Raw genomic sequence first — 22,929 nt, forward strand, 5'->3', positions numbered from 1 at the left:
AAGAGATGGACTTAATTAGCTCTAGTCTTGATACGGTTTTACCACCAGATATTATTTCAATTAGCAAAACAATGTGTGTAAATTAATATGTAAGATAAAGGGTTGTTAATAGGTGTACTTTGATAGATTATTTTACTGTTATTAAAAGGATTTTGATAATTCTCTTCTTCACTAGTGATTTTTATATAAAATCACCATGAAAATGCATTCTTACATTAATCTAAAACACATCTCATCTTACATTCCATTCCACTTATGTTTCAACTAATCAAATTAAAATTAGTCCGAGCTTTGAAACCTACTATAATGAGTCTTATAAACTCTGGTGGTGCAAATCACGTCATGCCAATGAAGATCTCAATATGGATTTTATTTTATTCAATGAAAGAACAAAGTCCAACACAAACATAGAGAAGGTTCAATTCGTGTTTTAACAGGACAATAACGACAGGTTTCTTTCCCACCATTATTAACCAAAATTATCAAAACGCCGGAAGTAATAGTGACGACTAGTGACGTGTCTAATAAATCTTGCTAATAATATTTAGCGACGTTTTTTGATCAATAGCGACCCTTTTCCGTCGCTTTTTCACCTCATTATATTAAATATCATCATTTATTTTGGTCTAATAGTGACAGATAATCTAACTGTAACTATGACCCCTTTTACACTAGTTTACTCCTTATGTTCAATAGCTAACCCATTGTTTAGAAGATGCCATTTAATGAGAAAGTTCATAATAACAATAAAAATGGTAAGGTACAGACCTAACAAAAGGCAATACTATCATAATTTTGCATAGATATTGTTATAAATATGTTTGAGAGTATATCATGGTGTTAGAGTGTCCAAAGTTTAATTTTGGATGTCAAAATGTGTTAGAAGCATGGCCGGGGCTCGTGTAAGATCAGCTAAGCAGTCCACCCGACCATCATCTTAAAGGCCATAAAAAAACTAAAAAAAGTGCATGTATTAACAAGGTTTGAACCTATAACACAATATGTATGAATTAACTTAATATTTAAGTAACTAGACTATATAATTTTTGTTAAGAACTATTATATTTAATTAATTTTGCATAAAATATATATAATAAAACAAAAAAATAATAACAAATTTAAAACTTTCAACTAGGGCACCCGAAACTTGCACGCCCTTTATTCAAGACATGTCAAGCATGATGATGGGACCCGTCCACATGGTTTGCTTTACCCACGATTGAGTTAGACACAAAATCTAGGTTTTCATTAAAAAAAAAATGACTTTGACTTCAGCTTAGTCTACATGTAATTTTATTTTAATCAATCAAGCATTAATATTTAATGTGAAGTTATTGAAACAACATTTAAATATTTGTTAATATATTAAGTCATGTAATCTAAGTAGCTAGGGGAGTACTATTTGATAAGTAATTCTTCGTATTATTTTTTTTTAAATGTCATTCTTTGTGATGAGCATTTACGTGCCACATACTAACACTTCAACACGTAGTCTCATTCTCGAAAGGTAAACAATAATGGGTTAATTATATATGTTCTATCACTTATTTAACTATTTTTATGGCATTTCTCAAGTTCAATGCTCTCAATATAAATACATATAATTCCGAATCCATCATCATCTTCAATTAATTTCACACAACAAATTAAATGGAGATCAATAACAAGAGTCTGCAATTTTTTCTACTTTGCAGCTTGACATTACTCTCGGTCGCAACATGCCACCCGGTCCAAACCAGCCCATTTGGTGTGGGATTTTACCGACGCACTTGCCCACCTGCCGAGGACATCATCAGGAACGCCGTCAACAAGTTCATCTCCAAGAATCCTGGCCTCGGCGCTGGCCTTCTAAGACTCCATTTTCACGACTGCTTTGTTAGGGTAAGATTCCCAAATCAAAACCATGTTTATATATGAATAGGCTCAATTTGAAATTGGATGTGTACGAAATGCAGGGTTGCGATGCTTCCGTATTGTTGGATACATTGCCCGGAGGTCCGGCAGCTGAAAAAGACCATCCAGCCAACAACCCAAGCTTAAGAGGTTTTGAAATCATCGATGCCGCAAAAGCCATTCTCGAAAGAGTGTGCCCAAGGACAGTCTCTTGTGCTGATATCCTTGCGTTTGCTGCCCGCGATAGCGTTTACAAGCTCGGAAATATCTGGTAATTCATTCATTAATACTCATTTTTATTAATGTTATCCGTCGCTAATTAATATTCCAATACCTACTACTAACAGGTACGAGGTTCCTGCCGGCCGTCGAGATGGCAACACCTCTCTGGCAAACGATATTCCCGGAAACCTCCCTCCACCTTTCTTCACCGCTACCCAGAACGCGGCGATCTTCAAAAGCAAGGGTTTCTCCGCCGACGAGATGGTGACTCTCTCTGGGGCTCACTCCATTGGTATCAGTCACTGCTCTTCATTTGCTTCCCGCCTCTACCCGCCAACCGTCGACCCCACCCTAAACACCGCTTACGCCAAAACGCTAAAGAGAATTTGCCCTCCTCAGACCGCCAACGGAACCGGTTCGGTTGACCCGACGGTGAATCAAGACCCGTTGACTCCAAACCGGTTGGACAACTTGTACTACGTTGATGTGATCTCCAACAAGGGATTACTTACGTCTGATCAGACAATGCTAACCACTAAATCCACGGCTAAGGCGGTGCTGGACAATGCAAGATACGGGTCGACTTGGGCTAAGAAATTTGCTGCTGCCATGGTCAAGATGGGAAAGGTTGGTGTTCTTACCGGGAAGAAAGGCCAGATAAGGCTTAACTGTCATTTTAGAAACTGATCCATGCATATCACTTATCCAGCAGTTTCAATTCTAATTCTTTTTCATTCAAGTTTGTTTGTCATCTTGTTGTCATTGAATTCCTTTTGACTAGTGTCTTCCTTTTCGGTATCGTCCTCTTACGAGGGGGTCATAGGATAAATATGTTTGATCTATTCTTTTGGGATTAAACTTCCTGGTTATGTAACAAAAGTTGCATTTTCTAAATTTTTTTTTTATATATATGATCATGTGTTTATTTGTAATTTTGTATTGTTGCTACTTGTTTTTATTATAAATTATTATTAATATAATTGGTTAAAAAAATCCGTATCCATGCTTTTCTGAATTGATATCTTGTTTTTACTTTTCTTAACAAGAATATCATCAAAACTGTTGTGGTATGAACTAGTTACACTATACAAGTTAATAGTGACATTATTTACGGTTGCTATTCTATGTTTTCTACTTGTGAACCTTTGAGTAACTTTTTATATCTATTCCAAAAATAATGAAAGTTGTTGACATAAAAGAAAGTAACAATGCGTGAGTAGTACTGTATATATTATTTCGAAAAACTCTAACGGAATCTATGGGGTGGAATCTAATGCTTTTATGAGATGAAAATTTGTCATATGGATCAGTGAATTGTTAGAGATTTATGTAATTGGAGATTGTGTGGATGTGAGACTCTTGATTCTATCGGGGCGTCAGACGGAATTTTAGTTACTTGGAACGACGATTTGTTCGAGAAGTTGGATGTTGAAGTGTAAAATTTTTTTTGTTAGTGTAAAACTAAGGAATATGGGTGAAAACTTTCGAGCCGGTGTTCCAAAATCAGAAATCGAAGTTTTTTAACAAATTATCAAGAGTGACAGCTTTATTGGATTTGTCGATCAGTTTTGCGGGTAATATTAACGAGTTGAGAGACCCGTCTGAAAGAACTAGGCCAGAAGACCGATCGACATAATGAATGAGTTTTCTGATAATATCGATAATTTTGAGCTTGTTGATCCGCCGTTGGGAGAGAGGTATTATTAGTATATTGTATATATCTTGTTACCTTGTTTAGATTCCTAGATTAGTGGGTTACCTTGTTTAGATTCCTAGATTAGTGGTTTACCTTATTAAGAGTCTTTTGACTAGTATATATTGTAACATTGTTTATCAATAACAACCATGGGATTAATCTCTATCATGGTATCAGAGTAAAAATCCTCTCAAGATCATCAATCGAATTTTTTTTCTCTTCCTCCCACCTTGCTGCCTCACGCACAAACTTCTAATGTCTGTCCCACCTACTAATTCAGACTCCTCCTCCAATCAAAGTCAGACGCCCACCACCATGTCTGTTTCTCAATACCACTCTGCTTTCTCTGTTAACAATCTCCGCTCCATAATTCCTATCACCCTAGAGATGGGTAGCGAGGAATATCTCTCTTGGGCAGACCTTCTCGAAAACCACTGCTTGATTCACAATGTTTACGAACATCTCAAACCAAAAACTCCCAACGCCTCCGAAACACCTTCAACATCTTCCGAGACCGACTCTCTTCTGTGGAAACGCCTTGACGCCCTTGTCAAGCAATGGATATTTGGAACAATATCCAAGGATCTACTAAACACGATCCAAAAACCTGGTATGACGGCTGCTCAGGCTTGGGAACGTTTAGCGAATATATTTCAAGATAACACAGGTTCTCGCGCTATGTATCTTGAAAATAGGTTTTCTCAAATTCGTCTCAATGATTTCCCAAACATGAGTGCTTATTGCACTGAATTGAAGATGACTGCGGATCAACTTGCTAATGTTGATTGCCCCGTTTCTGAAAATCGACTGGTGTTGCGTCTACTTGGGGGTTTGAATGAAAACTACGAAACAATCGCCACCATAATAGGTCAAAAGAAGCCTCTCCCATCTTTCTACGATGCTAGATCTGATTTGCTCCTTGTTGAAACAAGGAAGGATGAATTCGTCCACACAAACACCTCTTTTATTGCCTCGGACGATCGTAGCCAAGGCCGCGGAAACAACTCTAGCCAATCAGCCCGTGCTACCGGCCAGCAGCAGCAGCAGGGCACCTCTAGCGCGCAGTGTCACGGCCCACTTGTCTTCCTAACCCAAGAGGCTTAATCTTTCATAAAGGCCCAACCCAAAGAACATTCTAGAAAGCTAGAATGCCTTGTGAGTCATTTAATGTAGTGGTGGTTATTAGGGTGGTAGTTGGATAGTAACTCATTATTGTGGTGGTTGGCTAGTACACCATTAATGAGGTAGTTGAGTAATTAATGTAGTAGTTGAGATTAACACTATAAATACCTTTGAGGTATTCCTTTGTAAGGTACCAAGTATTCAAGTGAGATAATATTAATATTCTTTGTAAGAGTTACTCTCTCTCTAGAATTCTTGTGTCAATTCTATTAAACGTCGAGTGTTGCGTCGAGAAAGGCTGACTAGTTACTCGTTCTTGAGAAGATCATAACTAGTGCCGCACGGATCGTCAGTGGAAAGACTGAGCCCGTGACAATTGGTATCAGAGCGGAAATGACGAAAAGATCGGATGAAAGTTCAAAGGTCGTGGATGAAGTAGAGAATCTTCCCCGCGGGACCGGAGAAGATGGTAGGATCTCCCGCAAAGTTCAAACGGGAGGATCCAAAGCTACCAAAGAAAGAGAGAGATCAAGGGATGCTATTGTTGACATTATCGCCAGGCTGGAGAAGGTAGAACTCACTATGGCGTACGGACAAGATAATGCCGGGGACCTAGAGGAACGCATTGCCGAGCTCGAGAAAGAGAGAGACGAGCTCCGAGAAGGAATGCAAGGTGCCTTGAACGAGGTCTTGTCTAAATGTCAAGAGCAAACTCAGATCATGGAGCAGACTCTACTTGGCGAAATCAGTACCTTGACCGAGAAACTCGAGGTAATGTCATCTAAATTACAAGCCACTGAAGAGAATGTGGCGTTACTCAAAAAGGCGGTTGCGCAAGAGTGCGGACGTGCGCCTGTAGGAATCCCAAATCCGTCAAGGATAGATGTTCCAAGACCTAAAGCGTATTTAGGCGAGAGAAATGCGAAGGAGATTGATAACTTTTTATGGGGTCTGGATCAGTACTTCAAAGCTCTCGGCCTGGTAGAAGAGGCGAGGAAGATAGATACTGCCACGACATACTTAGAAGACACCGCAATGTTGTGGTGGAGGCGAAGGAGTAGCGACATAGAAAGAGGTACGTGTTCTATTAACACTTGGACCGAATTCAAGGAAGAACTCAAGAGGCAGTTTTATCCTGAAAATGCTATTCGAGAGGCAAGAGCCAAGTTGCGGCGACTCTCACAAAGGGGGAGTATCAAGGAGTATGTCAAGGAGTTCATCGCTACTCTCCTTGAGATCCCTAACTACTCAGACGACGAAGCCTTGTTTGCTTTCACAGATGGTCTACAAATGTGGGCAAAGCTTGAGTTGGAACGGCGTGGTGTCCAAGATCTAAACACCGCGATCGCTATTGCTGAATCTCTTGTCGAAATGAGAAGACAAGAGAAACCAAAGTCGACTTATGAGAGGAATGACGAGGGGGGAAATGGTGGAGACCATTTTTACAGCAATGAAGACCCAACTAAGAGGACGAAGCCCAATGGTAGAGGAGATCGGGACGAGAAACGTGGAGAGAGACCCCGGATAAAATGTTTCTTTTGTGAAGGGCCGCATAAAGCAAGAGAGTGTCCTATGAAGAACAAACTATCCGCTTTAATGGAGGAGCAAGAAGGCCTTCACAATGAAGCTCGATTGGGGTCGTTAAATCTCCTTAGTGCCGTTAAAGCAAAGTTTGAAGGGCCAAAGACCGTGAAGAAAGGACGATTATTCGTGGAAACAAAAGTAAAAAGCCATATGGTTAAAGCTTTGTTGGATACGGGAGCCAACAACAACTTTCTAGAGGTAAAAGAGGCGGAAAGACTAGGGATTAGGTACACCAAAGAAAAGGGGTGGCTTAAAGCAGTCAACTCGGCACCAAGTGCAACTTATGGAGTTGCTCGTAATGTAAAAGTCAACTTGGGGGAGTGGACTGGCCTTCTTGATTTCTCCATTATTGACATGGACGACTACAAAATGGTTCTTGGAATAGAGTTCCTAGACAAGGTAAATGCATTTATACTCCCTTCTGCTAATGCTATGTACATTCTAGAGCAAGGCAATACTTGCACAATACATTTAACACGAGAAGGCAAGAGAGAAACTAGGCACCTCTCTGCCATGCAACTCTCAAAAGGTGTAAAGGAGGACTATTCATCATCTTTTGTTACTTTGAAAGAAGATGAGAAAATTGTGGTCCAAGAGAAGACACCTCCGAAAATTACAACGGTCCTAGAGAAAGTTCAGGATGTAATGCCCGCCGATTTTCCAAAGAAACTCCACCATGAGAGAGAGGTGGACCATAGAGAAGAGTTAGTCAATGGTACTAAACCATCGGCGACAATCATTTATCGCATTGAATCTCCCAAATTGGAGGGATTGAAGAGACAATCGGAGGAGTTGCTCTTCAAGAAAGGGAAGTGCGAAATTGACAAGACCGCCAAAAGAATGAAGAAATGGAAAAACAAGAAGAGAAGACACTTGGAGTTCGGAGGAAACCGAGTGGTAGTAAAACTTCTCCTCTATCAAGAGAGACGATTTTCCAAAGTTCATAAGGGGTCTGTGAGGCGATACGAAGGCCCTTTCTTAGAGAAGAAACGGGTTGGAAAGTTAACATATCGCTCAAAACTTTTGTCGCATTTGGAGACATCATTGAGACCTACAAAGAGGATGCGACGAGGACGTCGCCGGAATGAGTGGGGGAGAATGTCACGGCCCACTTGTCTTCCTAACCCAAGAGGCTTAATCTTTCATAAAGGCCCAACCCAAAGAACATTCTAGAAAGCTAGAATGCCTTGTGAGTCATTTAATGTAGTGGTGGTTATTAGGGTGGTAGTTGGATAGTAACTCATTATTGTGGTGGTTGGCTAGTACACCATTAATGAGGTAGTTGAGTAATTAATGTAGTAGTTGAGATTAACACTATAAATACCTTTGAGGTATTCCTTTGTAAGGTACCAAGTATTCAAGTGAGATAATATTAATATTCTTTGTAAGAGTTACTCTCTCTCTAGAATTCTTGTGTCAATTCTATTAAACGTCGAGTGTTGCGTCGAGAAAGGCTGACTAGTTACTCGTTCTTGAGAAGATCATAACTAGTGCCGCACGGATCGTCAGTGGAAAGACTGAGCCCGTGACAGCAGGAACAGGCCGGCCAGGGCCGAGGACGCAGCCAGCGCGGCAGAGGACGCGGTCGCAACACCAGCCGCACATACCACCAGCAGCAGCAATTCTGGGCACCTCCTGGCCAACAGCAATGGGCACAGTGGGCGCCTGCGGGCTGGACAGCACCCCCTTGTCCCTACCCGACACAACAGATCTGGCCGCAGCAGCAAAGCGCCCCCTGGCACGCATCTGGTCAACAGCAACAAGGCGCCTCCTGGCGCGGTTCTGGCTATCAGCAGCAACACACTCGGACAGCAGGAGCAGGCGTACTCGGTTCTCGGCCACAGCAGGCCTACATGGCTGAGACGAGCCAGCAGCAGCCCCAAAGTTACGTTGCAACCGATATCAATCAGGCGATGCACACTTTATCCCTTACTCCGCCTGACGATACTTGGTACATGGATTCGGGAGCAACTTCACACATGACACCCAACTCAGGTAGTCTCTCGCCTTATTCTAATTTAAATTGTGTTAAAAATATCATTGTTGGGAGTGGACAGGAAATCCCGATTCGCGGTATTGGTAAAACTAACTTAAAACCACCCTTACCACCCTTACTTCTGAACAATGTTCTACATGCTCCCAAACTCATTAAAAATCTTATATCTATTCGTCGGTTTACTCGTGATAACAACGTCTCTGTAGAATTTGACTCACTTGGTTTTTCTGTAAAGGATTTCCAGACGGGGAAGGTTATCATGAGGAACAATAGCTCGGGGGATCTCTACCCACTCTCTCTGTCGAGCCAAAGCCAAAAAACCCCAACTAATTCTTCGTTTACTGCAATTTCGTCAAATTTATGGCATAATAGATTAGGACACCCCGGTGTCGATATTTTGCATTCTCTCAATAAATCAAATTCTATTTCTTGTAAGCCCGTTTTAGGGTCTAAACTCTGTGAGTCTTGCATCTTTGGTAAACAAGTTAAGTTACCATTTACCAATTCTGTCTCTTATACTACTTCCCCATTCGATATTATTCATAGTGATTTGTGGACGTCGCCTGTGCTAAGTACAAATGGACATAAATACTATATTCTGTTTCTTGATGATTACACAAATTTCCTTTGGACTTTTCCAATTGGAAACAAATCCCAAGTATTCTCCGTCTTCTCTACACTTCAAAATCAAATTCAAACACAATTTCAAAAGCCCATTAAAACAATCCAATGTGACAACGGAACTGAATATAACAACAGTCAATTTCGTACATTTTGTGACAAAAATGGTCTACAATTTCGCCTCTCTTGCCCCTATACTTCTCCTCAAAATGGTAAAGCAGAAAGAAAAATACGCACCATAAATAACATGATTCGAACATTGCTTACTCATGCTTCTCTCCCGTTAAATTTTTGGCATCACGCCCTCGAAATGACCACTTATCTCCTAAATATTCTTCCAAATAAACAAATTCGAAATTTCTCACCCACTCAACTTCTATATAACCGAACTCCTTCTTACTCTCACCTAAAAATTTTCGGTTGTCTTTGCTATCCTCTTCTTCCTCCAACCACTATTCACAAACTTCATAAACGCTCTACCCCTTGTGTCTTTTTAGGATACCCCTCTAATCATCGCGGCTACAAATGCTACGACCCAGCCTCAAAAAGATTTATCATCTCTCGTCACGTCATTTTTGACGAAACAAAATTTCCCTTTTCTCTTGTCCAAAACCCAAACTCAACTCACCCATCTCAATCCGAACCAATAACCATCCCAATACACATCCAAACCCCGCCCATCACCGAGTCCATTTCCCCACCAAACAACACTCCATTACCGAGCCCATTATCAACTCAACACACTCCACCAAACCCACCATCACCCATCACCACTTCACCAGGCCCAAACCCAAACACGACCAGCCCGTCCACAAGACCAAACCGTCCAAATCATTCACCAACCATCATCAATCCAACACGGACAATACGAACCCGCGCAATGGATGGGATTGTCTGTCCAAAACGCATTTTCAATCTAAACACACTCACATCTCCATCGCCTATTCCCAAAAACCCAAAGTTAGCTTTATCAGACCCGAATTGGAAAGCCGCCATGGACGATGAGTTTAACGCTTTAATTAGTAATAAGACTTGGGACTTGGTTCCGCGTCCTCAGGGTGTTGATATTATACGATGCATGTGGATTTTTAAGCATAAAACTAACTCTGACGGCTCTTTTGAGAGGCATAAAGCCCGTCTTGTTGGTGATGGCAGGTCTCAGCAGATTGGAATCAATTGTGAAGAAACCTTTAGTCCTGTTGTCAAACCAGCCACCATACGAACTGTTCTGAGCATTGCTTTATCGAAGTCTTGGTCCATTCACCAAATGGACGTCAAGAATGCATTTTTACATGGTAATCTCAACGAAACAGTTTACATGCATCAGCCTTTCGGTTTTAGAGACAAAATCTTTCCCGACCATGTTTGTTTATTGCGCAAATCTTTATACGGCTTAAAACAAGCTCCTCGTGCTTGGTATCAAAGGTTTGCAGATTTTGTCTCTACAATCGGTTTTACACACAGCACGACTGATCATTCGCTTTTTATCTATCAACATGGGTCCGAAATTGCCTATCTACTCTTGTATGTTGATGACATTATCATTACGGCTTCGTCTGATCAGTTACGTCAGACTCTCATGAAAAGCTTAGGCGCAGAATTTGCTATGAAGGATTTAGGTAAATTAAGCTATTTCTTGGGAGTTGCTGTATCGTATACTAAGGATGGACTTTGTCTTAGTCAGAAGAAATATGCTGAAGAAATTATTGATCGTGCTGGAATGTCTACTTGCAAATCAACACAAACGCCGGTCGATACAAATGGCAAACTTGGAAAATCAACTAGTCCACCAGTCTCTGACCCCACTCATTACAGAAGTTTAGCCGGAGCACTACAGTATCTTACTTTCACACGTCCTGATATTTCATATGCAGTCCAGCAAATTTGCCTCCACATGCATGATCCGAAAGAGGCTCACTTGGCTGCCTTACACAGAATCATTCGATACTTACAGGGTACAAAGCACTATGGCCTTCATCTTTACAAATCCTCACTGTCTACACTCGTTTCATATACTGATGCAGACTGGGGAGGATGTCCAGATACCCGTCGCTCTACATCTGGCTATTGCGTCTTCCTAGGCGATAATCTTCTGTCTTGGTCGTCAAAACGGCAATCCACACTTTCTCGTTCTAGTGCTGAAGCTGAATATAGAGGAGTTGCCAATGTTGTCTCCGAATCCTGTTGGCTTCGCAATTTATTGTTAGAACTTCGTATCTCATTGGACAAAGCCACACTGGTCTACTGCGACAACATAAGTGCGATTTATCTCTCCCAAAATCCGGTCCAACATCAACGTACCAAACACATCGAAATGGACATACACTTTGTAAGGGAAAAAGTAGATAGAGGTAAAGTTCGCATTCTTCATATGCCTTCTCGTTTTCAAATCGCTGACATATTCACCAAAGGACTTCCGCGCATACTATTTGAAGATTTCAGAGACAGTCTCAGCGTCCGAGAATCTCCCGTTTCGACTGCGGGGGTGTATTAGTATATTGTATATATCTTGTTACCTTGTTTAGATTCCTAGATTAGTGGGTTACCTTGTTTAGATTCCTAGATTAGTGGTTTACCTTATTAAGAGTCTTTTGACTAGTATATATTGTAACATTGTTTATCAATAACAACCATGGGATTAATCTCTATCAGGTATACGTTCAGAAAAGGCAATGAGAGAGGTAGGTTGGTCTAGTCTCGCATCGACAAATTTCTCATTAGTGAATTGATTTTTTGAGAGTGACGAATATTTTCCAAAAGGTCATTCCTTAGAGTTGTTCGGATCATCGACCTATCCTACTCAAGCGTAGAGAAAGGCTAGGGTGTGTTGTCCCTCCAGATTCAAAAATAAGTGATTGATTATGGTTGTTTTTTTGCCGAGAGTGTAAGAGTGGTGGGGGAAGTAGGGACCCTTGAGTTCATCATCGTCGAATCTTTTTGCAAATATAAAAATTTGAGGAAACTCTTAAGAAGTTGGTATGTCGGGGAACGTACAATATTGTGTGCAAAGGTTAATGAATTATGTAATGATATAAATGATATCAATGGGGCGGAAGAGATACAAGATTTTTCAGCTTTGGAAGTTAGTCTCGTATATGTTTGGTGAGTAATCTTCTAGATCTCTGTAAGGAATAGGAGATCGATCGGGGCGAGGCAACGTAGTAGTGCTATATGGCTAAGAGAAGGAAATATGAATTAAAAAAATCACGGTTTTAGAGGCACAAGAAAGAAACAATACAATTAACTCGATTTTGGTTCAGGGTGTTCTTCATGATGGTGAACCAGTAATTTCATATAGTATCGTGCAATTCTATAAGGATCTACTTAAAAAAATGTATAGGGTCAGACCGAAATTGGATGGTGTGTCTTTTGATGGTATTAGTAAGGAGCAAAATAGTGTTTTGTAAGTTGGTTTCACAGTTGAGGAAGTGAAATCCACAATCATGGGATGTGGTAGTGATAAAGCTCCAAACAAGAGTTTGAGCATTTTTTCTTATTCTCTTCCTTCGATAAGAGTTGTAACTCAATGCTAATTAATCTGTAAGGTTTCCAGAACCACCGATATAAAGAATTTTAGACCAATCAGTCTTGTGCCGTTCTATAAAATTATATCTAAATGTTTGACGAACAGGTTGCGTAGGGTTATTGAATCAGTGATTTCAACTAATCAAATGACTTTTATCAAAGTAGGAAAATTTGTGACGCAACACTTGTCGCAAATAAATTTATTGACTTGACAAATTACAGGGGATAAGTGTACATTTATTAAGTTGGATATTGAAAAAGAATATGATAATTTGAACTGAGAATATTTGATGTAATAGGTAGAATGAAAATGAGGAATAAGTGGATTGGTTGGATTAGATTCTACGTTTTGACGGTCAAGTCCTATGTGATTGTGAATGGAAGTCTTAAAGGGTATTTTGAAAATTCAATGGATATTAGACAAGGTGACCCGTTGTCTCCATTCTTGTTTGTCATTGTCATGGAAGCATTTTCTAGAATGATGAAGTTCGAAAAACAAGTTGGTCTCATCATAGAGTGGATTGAGGGGAAAGGATGTCTCTTTTTATCACTTCACATATGTTCTTCGCTGACGATACATTGCGCATGTTACAGGCCACACACAAAAATGTTAAGCATTTGCGAGATATTATGCTTGTTCAGACCATGCTCTAAACTACGAGTCCATATCGGTATATTTGATATTTTATTCTCGGACTCTGTTTTCACTAAGAGGAAAACATATTTGGAAAATATTCTAGGTTTTGGTATTGGTACATTTCCGTCTACTTATCTTGATATGCCTCTGAATTCTAGAGCCCACTCCCAAGCCTCATAGGATCCAATTATCTAAAAAATTGAGAGGAAGTTACCTATTTTGAAGAGCGAGATGATTTTGAAAGGGGGACATTTGGTCCTAATCAAAAGTGCATTGGACTCTATTCCCACTTTTATAATGTCTTTGTTTCTTAATTCTAAGACGATGGATGAAGATTGAAAGAATTATGTTCAAATTTCTTTGGAGATTCTCGAGTCCTCTTTTAATCATTTGGTGAGTTGGGATAAAGTGAAGAGAGACAATGATTAAGGAGACTTGGGTTTAGATATTTGGTTTCATTTAACAAAGTTCTCTTGTCAAAAGGGTGTAGCAGATTCTCTTCAAAACCTAATTGTTTATAATTGATATGATTAAATTTAAGTATAAAATGATTGGTCTGAATGGTTCACTAAAGCTAGCTTTCAGCCAGCTGATTGTAGTGTTTGGAGATACATCTCTACTATGTGAAAGTCTTTCTATAGGCAGTGCATATTTTTAGTTGGCAAGGACTCATCGATCAAGAATAATATTTAGTGTAGTGTTAGAAGTCTTGTCTTGTCATTTTCAACCCTCGCTTCAACAACAATCTGTAGAAATGCATTACTCAAATAAATGTTCGAACAATGTTTGAATAATTTTGCGAGTAAAATTAGATATACGAGAAGACTTAATGATAGAGATGTCATCTTACAAGAAAGAATATTGCACTTAATGGGGGGCGTAACGTTGTGATTCCTTCTCTACGTGATATTTTACATTGGAAAGACATTGATTTCTTTAAGGTTGTTCATTGTTACACATTATTGGCGGAGATTGCCCCATATGACTTCCAATGGGAGAAGTTGTAGAATTCTAAATTTTCTTCAAAAATCTCATTTTTTGAATTGAGTGTAATACATTGAAGGATCTTGACGGACGATAAATGCATTAAAAATAGTGCATTATGGTTATGTGTTTGTGAAAAGGTGGAGACAACACCTCACTTGCTTTTGCTTGTAAAGGAGTGACTATAATTTGGAGCCTACTTAATTTGAAATATGATTGACATTGAATTAGTGATGCATGAATCAATCGTCGATTGATGTGATGTCTAGATAGAAACTGCAAGCTCGATCGGATTGAGTCGATGAATTCCCATCACAGTTATGGTGGAATATTTGGCTTGAAATGAACCGCATGACATTTAATGACCGCGGTCGACCGATGCGCTTACTCCATACCGATATTATTATGACGATTGGAGAGATCTTTTCTGGAAACCGGTGGAGGCAGTCGATGAACTCATTGATCTTCTTGAAGATCTCCGAGCTCATAAAATTTTATTTTATGTTATGTTTGTTCGTTGGTGAGCATTTTTGCTTATGTTTTCATTGTTGCTCCTCAATGGTTAATCGCGTTGTGTTTGATGATAATGTAAACACTCGTATTTATTATTGTTTTTATCGTTATGCTTAAACGACTATCATTTATATTATATTAAATGTACATTTTTCAAAAAAAAAATTATAGCGTTAAATTTGATAAGAACAATTGATTTTGCAACATTTTAGTGATGTCTTTATAAGTAAAATGATTTTATTTTATATATCATGTGCTTCAACTTATAGTGAATTCAAATAACGAAAATTATGGAGTTTGTCCATTTCGACCAAAGTTTGGATTATTTTTTTTTTTGGTTATTTTAAGCAACAATAAATAATTAAGATAATTTCAATGGAAATTAATGGGTGCAACTTAGAAGTGTAAATGGTGTGGTGTTCATCATTGTTTTATTTATTGCACCTTGAAGAACAAGGTCTTAAAATTGGCAATGTATAACAGTAGGAGATGGACTTAATTAGCTCTAGTCTTGATAAGGTCTTACCACCGGAAATTATTTCAATTAGCTAAACCATGTTTGAGAATTAATGCTTACAAAGATAACAGTTAGTGTTGTTAATAGGTGTACTGATAACTATAGACTCTTTTACAGTTATATTAAAGGCTTTTGATAATTCTCTCATTTTACTAGTGTGTGGTCCAGTTTTTTCTTGTATAAATTCACCATGAAAATACACTCTTACATTAATCTAAAACACTTCTCATCTTACAATCCATTACACTTCACATTGAAATAAGTGTGAGTTTTGAAACCTTCTATAAGGAGTCTCATAAAAATATGGAACAAAATCCAATAGTCGAAACAAGAACATAGAGAAGGTTCAATTTGAGTTTCAACAGGGAAATAACAACTATTTTCTTTCCCATCACTATTAACCAATAGTATATAACTAAGGAAGTAATAGCGACGGATAATCTAATTGTAACTATGAACCCTTTTACACTAGCTTACTCCTTATGTTCAATAGCTAACCCATTGTTATGACATCTAATGAGAAAGTTCATAGTAACAATAAGAATAAAAATGGTAATTGAGGTACACACCTAACAAAAGGTAATACTATCACGTTTTCATAGATATTGTTTGAGAGTATATTATGATTCTAAAGTGTCTATAGTTTAATTTTGGATGCCAATATGTGTTAAAAGCATGGCCGGCCTTGGGTAGGTTCAGCTAGGCAGCCTAGGACCACCCTTACCAAGGCCCCCAAAAAAGTCTAATAAGAAGGTTTGATTCCTATAACACAACATGTATTGATTAACTTATGAAATATTATAATTAATCAATTTAACATAAAATATATATAAAAAAATAAAAAAATAATGGGCACCCCAAACTTGCATACCCCTCCATAAAAGTACAAGTCCCTCAATAAAAGTACACATTTATCTATTCAAGACGTAATGCATTATAATGGGACCGTCCACATGGAATTTTCTTTACCCACGATTGAGTTAGACACAAAATTAAGGTTTTCATTAAAAGAAAATGACTTTGACTTCAGCTTAGTCTACATGTAATTTTATTTTAATCAATCAAGCATTAATATTTAATGTGAAGTTAACAAAACAACATTTAAATATTGGTTATGTAAGTCATGTAATTCTAAGTAGCTAGGGGCGTACTATTTGATTAATTATTCCTATTGTCATTCTTTGTGATGAACAATTACGTGCCACATACCAACACTTCAACACGTAGTCTCATTCTCAAAAGTTAAACAATAATAGATTAATTATATATGTTCAATCACTTATTTAATTATTTTATGGGCATTTCTCAAGTTCAAATGCTCTCAATATAAATACATATCATTCCGAATCCATCATCATCTTCAATTAATTTCACACAACAAATTAAATGGAGATCAACAACAAGAGTGTGCAACTTTTGCTCCTTTGCAGCTTGACATTACTCTCGGTCGCAACATGCAGCCCATTTAGTGTGGGATTCTACAGACGCACTTGCCCACCTGTCGAGGACATTATCAGGAACGCCGTCAACAAGTTCATCTCCAAGAATCCTGGCCTCGGCGCTGGCCTTCTAAGACTGCATGGGTAAGAATCCCAAATCAAAATTATGTTTATTAATAGGATATAGGTTCAATTTCAAATTGGATGTGTACGAAATGCAGGGTTGTGATGCTTCAGTATTGTTGGATACATTGCCCAAAGGTCCTGCAGCTGAAAAGGACCATCCGGCCAACAACCCAAGCTTAAGAGGTCACTCCATCGGTATCAGTCACTGCTCTTCATTTGCTTCCCGCCTCTACCCGCCAACCGTCGACCCCACCCTAAACCCCGCTTATGCCAAAACGCTAAAGAGAATTTCCCTCCTCAGACCGCCAACGGAACAGGTCCGGTCGACCCGACGGTGAATCAAGACCCGTTGACTCCAAACCGGTTGGACAACTTGTACTACGTCGATGTGATCTCCAACAAGGGATTACTTACGTCTGATCAGACAATGCTAACCACTAAATCCACGGCTAAGGCGGTGCTGGACAATGCAAAATATGGGTCGACTTGGTCTAAGAAATTTGCTGCAGCCATGGTCAAGATGGGTAAGGTTGGTGTTCTTACCGGATAGAAAGGTCAGATAAGGCTTAACTGCCATTTTAGAAACTGACCCATGCAAACACATTAAGCAGTTTCTTCAATTCTAATTATTTTTGTATTGTTATAAAATTCCTTTTGATTGTACTGTTATTGAATTCCTTTTGATCCGTGTCTGGAATTTTCTTCTTCTTCTTGTAATCACGGGGATTCTTTAGCTGAATATGTTTCTATTCTTTTGGGCTTCCAGTTTATGTAACAAAAGGTTACATAATGATTTTGCCTCTATATTTTCTATGTTTATATGTATTCAGACCCGTTCATAATGTGAGCCAAACTATCCAATTGTATATATATACTCCACTGATTAAGGGTCCCAAATTTCTCAAAATTTTAAAAAATATAGTATTATTAATTATTTAATTAATAAAAAAATCTCAATTATATTAATATTTTTTTATATATTATAACAAATTTTATATAGTAGATATTATATTTATATATTTAATTTATGCATGTATTTTAAGAATAATGATTGTGAGAGCTATTTTTTTTTTTTAAACAAATGATGTGAAATAATGATGGGAACTATTATCACCTCTTCATTAATAATCACTTTTTATCTATTAATTTGTAAATATATATTTTATTAGTTAACTTATTTATTTATATATATTTTAGAGTAATAAAAGTAATAATGAATAAATCATATAAAACATTATTATGTTTTGAAAAGAAACATTGAAAATAAATAAATAAATAATTGGATTTTTTTCATTTTCACCGTTTTCTTAATAACTAGTTATTTATTTATAAACAAATTCAAAATGTGTACACTAACCTTATATATTAAAATTGTTGCAAAATAAATTTAAAATATTGATATATTATAAAAGAAAAATGAATAATTTTAATATTTAAAATATTAGCGACTAAGTTTTGAAATCTCTCCCTGTAATTTAATATCATTTTAATTTCTAACTTTGTGGGTCACAATTTATATTCTTGCATGTATCTCTAATTCTAGGTCCCGCCCTCTTTATATTTTGGTTACATGTTTTTACAAATTATTTTTAATGCATTTATGTTTTATTGGTTCAAGAAAGTCCATAATTATGTCTTAGACTGAGTTACTATACTAAGCACATTGCAATAAAATCAAAAGAATTTTGGTGGGTTCAGGCTAAACCCAAAATGCTTTTTCTGTTTTTTCTTTATAAGAATTGAGTTGGGATAATTTAATTGTTGTATGATAAAACAATAAATAAAAATGTTGCTATTAGACTTTATATTGAGATTTGACTTAACCGCAATCTTTTATGATAAAATATATATGTTGATATCCTTAGTTCGACTACCACTTTATCAAAAATGCATTTAGCGAGGTCTATACTGACAACAAACAAAGAGATAACACATCTTATCTTATCTGATCTTAGACCACAATTTTTTTGGGTGGGGGAGGAGCCCGATAGGGTCCCACTAACTTGGTCTAAGTGAGAGTGAAGTGGTGGGCCTACCTCATCTCAACTGGAGTATGCTGAGAACCCGAGTTATCGCGGGTCGGTCCTGGAGTAAGCCCAGCAACCCCGGGCTAGGGTAGAGCATCCCATTTATTAAAATAAAGAAGACATTTCTAATAATGTTTAAAGATAAATAGATCTAGCATAGTTGTTTAGGATGTAAACAAAATACTTTTATTCGGTAATGAGTTCTAACCTCACTAAAATTTACTTTTAATCATTTTTTTAGCTGTCAAAATTGACGTTTTTTTAGTTTGGAACAGCCCAAAATTCGGAGTCGACACTGTTCGAGCAATTAACTCTTTAGTACACAATATAAGGTGACCCAAAACATGAAACGTATTCAACTTTAGTTCCTTAAATGTATCTCATATTCTTTGCCAGCTTTAGAGTTATGATATTATGAATTATCATATTTTCTCAACATCCATCATGTTTTTCAATAAATGAAGTACAGAATATATTTTATATATATTCTTGTTTAGATGATTTTTTTGACATTGGTCCAAATTGAACTCATCTTTTATAGATTTTAATTATACTTGGAGAGGTACATTTACTTTAAAGGATCACCATGAAAAAATATTTTGAGATTTATTTGAAAGAAATCTTATTGCACAAATATATTTATCATTAATTATGTTTTCAATATTATCTCAATCCCTTGTTTGAGTCCCGGTTATTTATGCTCTTGCTATGATTTAAAAGAGAGTCATGCATTTTGGGATAATTTAATCTTTAGGCCCAAAAATAAATTAAGATCACAAAAACAAAAATTAATTCAAATAAGTGTTTCATTTTTTTTAATAAGAGAAACAGTCAGAACATAGACACAATGGAGTTTCAGATTATGTCTAGGGTTCATTGTTAACCCTTATTTAGCACTCCACCACAACCAATGAAAATTTTGACATAATAATAAAAGCTATAAAGTACCTAACAAAAGTAAGATTATCCGGCAAAAGTGAATGTGCAAATGTCTCCTGATAGCCAATATTATACTTTTGCACATACATTTTGTTACAACTTATATTTCTTTCCAGAATTTTTTAGAATATATCTTGGTACTCGGCACCTCATATGACCGGAGAACAGTATGTTAATATAATTGTGTTTTAATGGATAAAAGATAATGTAATTTATAGGCACGTACTCATTTTAATAAGTTATTTAATCTAACTTGGGAAATACTTAATTATTCATTCTTAGCTAGATTAGAATTTGGATTTTAATAAGTTATTTAATCTAACTTGAAAATTGCTTAATTATTAAGTCCTAGTTTGGAGAGATTAAATATTAACAATGAAAAAGATGTCAGTTTTTTAGTAGTCAATATTTAAGTTTTACACATACAAACAACTCAACACGTTGTCTTATTTTAAAATCTCATTTATTATTTAAGGTTTTAGACATTTTAAATCCAAAGGCCATAAACCTAATTGTGTTCCAAAAGCCATTTCTCAATTTAAATTTGTAACAGTTTCATTACAAACACCTCTGTGTTTATTTATTTATTTTTATTTAAATAATCAGATTCTTTTATTAATTAAATACATTTTATATTTTTATTTGTTTTAGGTTATTTTATTAGTCATTCAAAAGAGATTTGAAAAAATATATTTGTTAATTTGCACCTAACAAAATATAAAATAAAATTGAGAGTTTAAGATGTAACAACTTAAAATGCATTCTGAATATAGGACTATTATATAGGATCATAATTGGTTGTGACGTTACGATGATATCTCGGCACACTATATGTGTACCGACTATACATCGGGATGCACGTTTAGTTTTCAAATATATATTAATATTATATTATGCTTAAAAACGACAAAATATTTAACTCACTAAGTGATAATAATGATTTTTAAGAGATTAAAAGTTACTATTAAAAAAACGATAAAATATTTAAAATAATATAATTTATTATAAAATGTATCAAATTTGTTAGTACTTCGAGTTTAATTTGAAATGTATTATATAATGAAAAAAACAAAGATAAATACGTTGTGCAGTGACTACACAAATGATCGGGTCTCCTTATTGTTCTCAATTTTTTGGTTTGTTCCCGAAGTACCAATCTTTTTTTCTAAATTTTTTAAAATACTCAACTTTTTATATTTTCTACTTTACCTAACAAAATTTGTTTGTCTTTTTTCCAAACTTTACATTTCTATTTAAATTATCAAAATACTAACTTTTTATAATTATCTCATCCACGTACATATTATTTAATTTTCATTTTTGTTATTTAATATTTATATTTATTCTTTTCTTCTATATTTTATTTTTTATGTTTAAATTAAATATTTCACATAATTTTTTTAAGTTATAAATTAAATATTTTACATTTAAACATAATTAATTTTAAATTTGTAAAATTATTTTTTTAAATATATAATTAATAAATTTTAAACATATAATTATTAAATTAATTTATATTATTTATCAATTTTATATTTACATTGTATTATCAAACTCTTCAATAAATAATCTATATTAACTTTTTGAGTCTATTGTCAATTTAAATTATTATATATATATATATATATATATATATATATTATCACAATATTTATTAAGAATGTTAAATTTTGTGATTAATATTTTATTATATTAAATTTTTTATAAACATAAATTAATGTTTATAAATTAGACATAAAATTATAATTCAGTATAAATTTTATATAATATTATTCATTTTTTTTTATAAATATTGTTTCAATTTTAATTTTGTGTACACATTTTAATTAGAAAAGATAATCATTTAAATATAATTAGATTTATAAAATTAATCATAATTTATAATTGAGACTATTTTATGAAGGAAAAATGTCAAACAATTTGTTTAGGTTGAGAATAGAAGTATAAAAAGTTAGTATTTTGAGAAGTTAAAAGAAAATGTGGATAATTTGGTAAAAAAAATTAGGAAACAAGGTAGAACCTGAAGAAATTATTTAGGTGGAGGAGATGAGTATAAAAGGTTGAGTATTGTAAGAAGTTAAACAAACAAAAAAGTGGGTATTTTAGAAAAACAAACAGAAAACATGGGTAAAACGAGAAGCGATTTATAGATCAATGGGCCGATGCACAACTCTATTTGAAGGAAAACCTGTTACTGATACGTCTTTAGTAAATTAAAAAGTGAAGGCATATTAGTAACGGTTTTAAGAATAACCGTTATTAATACCTTTATTTCGGAAAAAAAGATTAAAAACACTAATATATGTAACAGTTCTTCCATATACTCGTTACTGATCATTTTCATTAGTAACGGTTTTATATGACCGTTACTGATCATTTTCATTAGTAACGGTTTTATATGACCGTTACTGATCATTTTCATTAGTAACGGTTTTATATGACCGTTACTGATATCTGGATAACAGTAACGAATATATTAAATCGTTACTGATAAAAATGATCAGTAAGGGCGCTATAACGCCGTTACTAGCTATAACACCGTTACTAAACTTCGTTACCAAAGCCTCTTTTTCTACTAGTGACTGTTTATTTTGTTTAAAAACAAATGTGGTTGCAAAAGGTTAAGCACATGTCCCGTAAACACACTTATTCATTTAACTAGATGCAAAATTTTATCTGACGGATTCGAACCTAAAACTTAAAAATAAAAAAAAACTTGGAGATATTCTAGGCTAGAAGAGGATGCACATTTTGTTTTGGCTCATACTAATTATGGACAGGTAGATAAAGAATTGATTCCAGTTGACTAAAAAAGTTCATAGACTGTTTGGAAGGATTCAAAGGAAGTTTTGTTTTGAAGTGCTACAGATAAAACTTTCTTAGCCACTTCATACTAAAAGAAGAGATTAATAGGGTTTACTTCATCAATTTTCAAAAAATAAAATAAAGATACTCCTACTTTTTATTAACCATTTACAGTTCATAAGATCTCCACATTTTTTATGAAGCTAAACAATCAACTGAATGAGTAGGATCTTTGTCTCTATATCTATTCTTAATTTGTCAACAAGCTCAAAGTTTATGTCTA

The 22,929-nt window shown here is 35.7% G+C and overlaps 1 protein-coding gene across 1 annotated transcript; it reads left to right on the forward strand.

Moving 5' to 3' along the window:
• The first annotated feature begins 1,650 nt into the window (after nt 1–1,650).
• On the forward strand, nt 1,651–2,802 carry LOC124929832 (peroxidase 5-like). Its single transcript, XM_047470219.1, has 3 exons — nt 1,651–1,881; nt 1,956–2,164; nt 2,241–2,802. Exons 1-3 carry the CDS (start codon nt 1,651–1,653, stop codon nt 2,800–2,802), a joined length of 1,002 nt encoding a protein of 333 aa, XP_047326175.1.
• The last annotated feature ends 20,127 nt before the right edge of the window (nt 2,803–22,929 follow it).

The sequence above is a fragment of the Impatiens glandulifera genome, chromosome 3, assembly GCF_907164915.1.
Source record: "Impatiens glandulifera chromosome 3, dImpGla2.1, whole genome shotgun sequence".
NCBI classification, from domain to species: domain Eukaryota; kingdom Viridiplantae; phylum Streptophyta; class Magnoliopsida; order Ericales; family Balsaminaceae; genus Impatiens; species Impatiens glandulifera.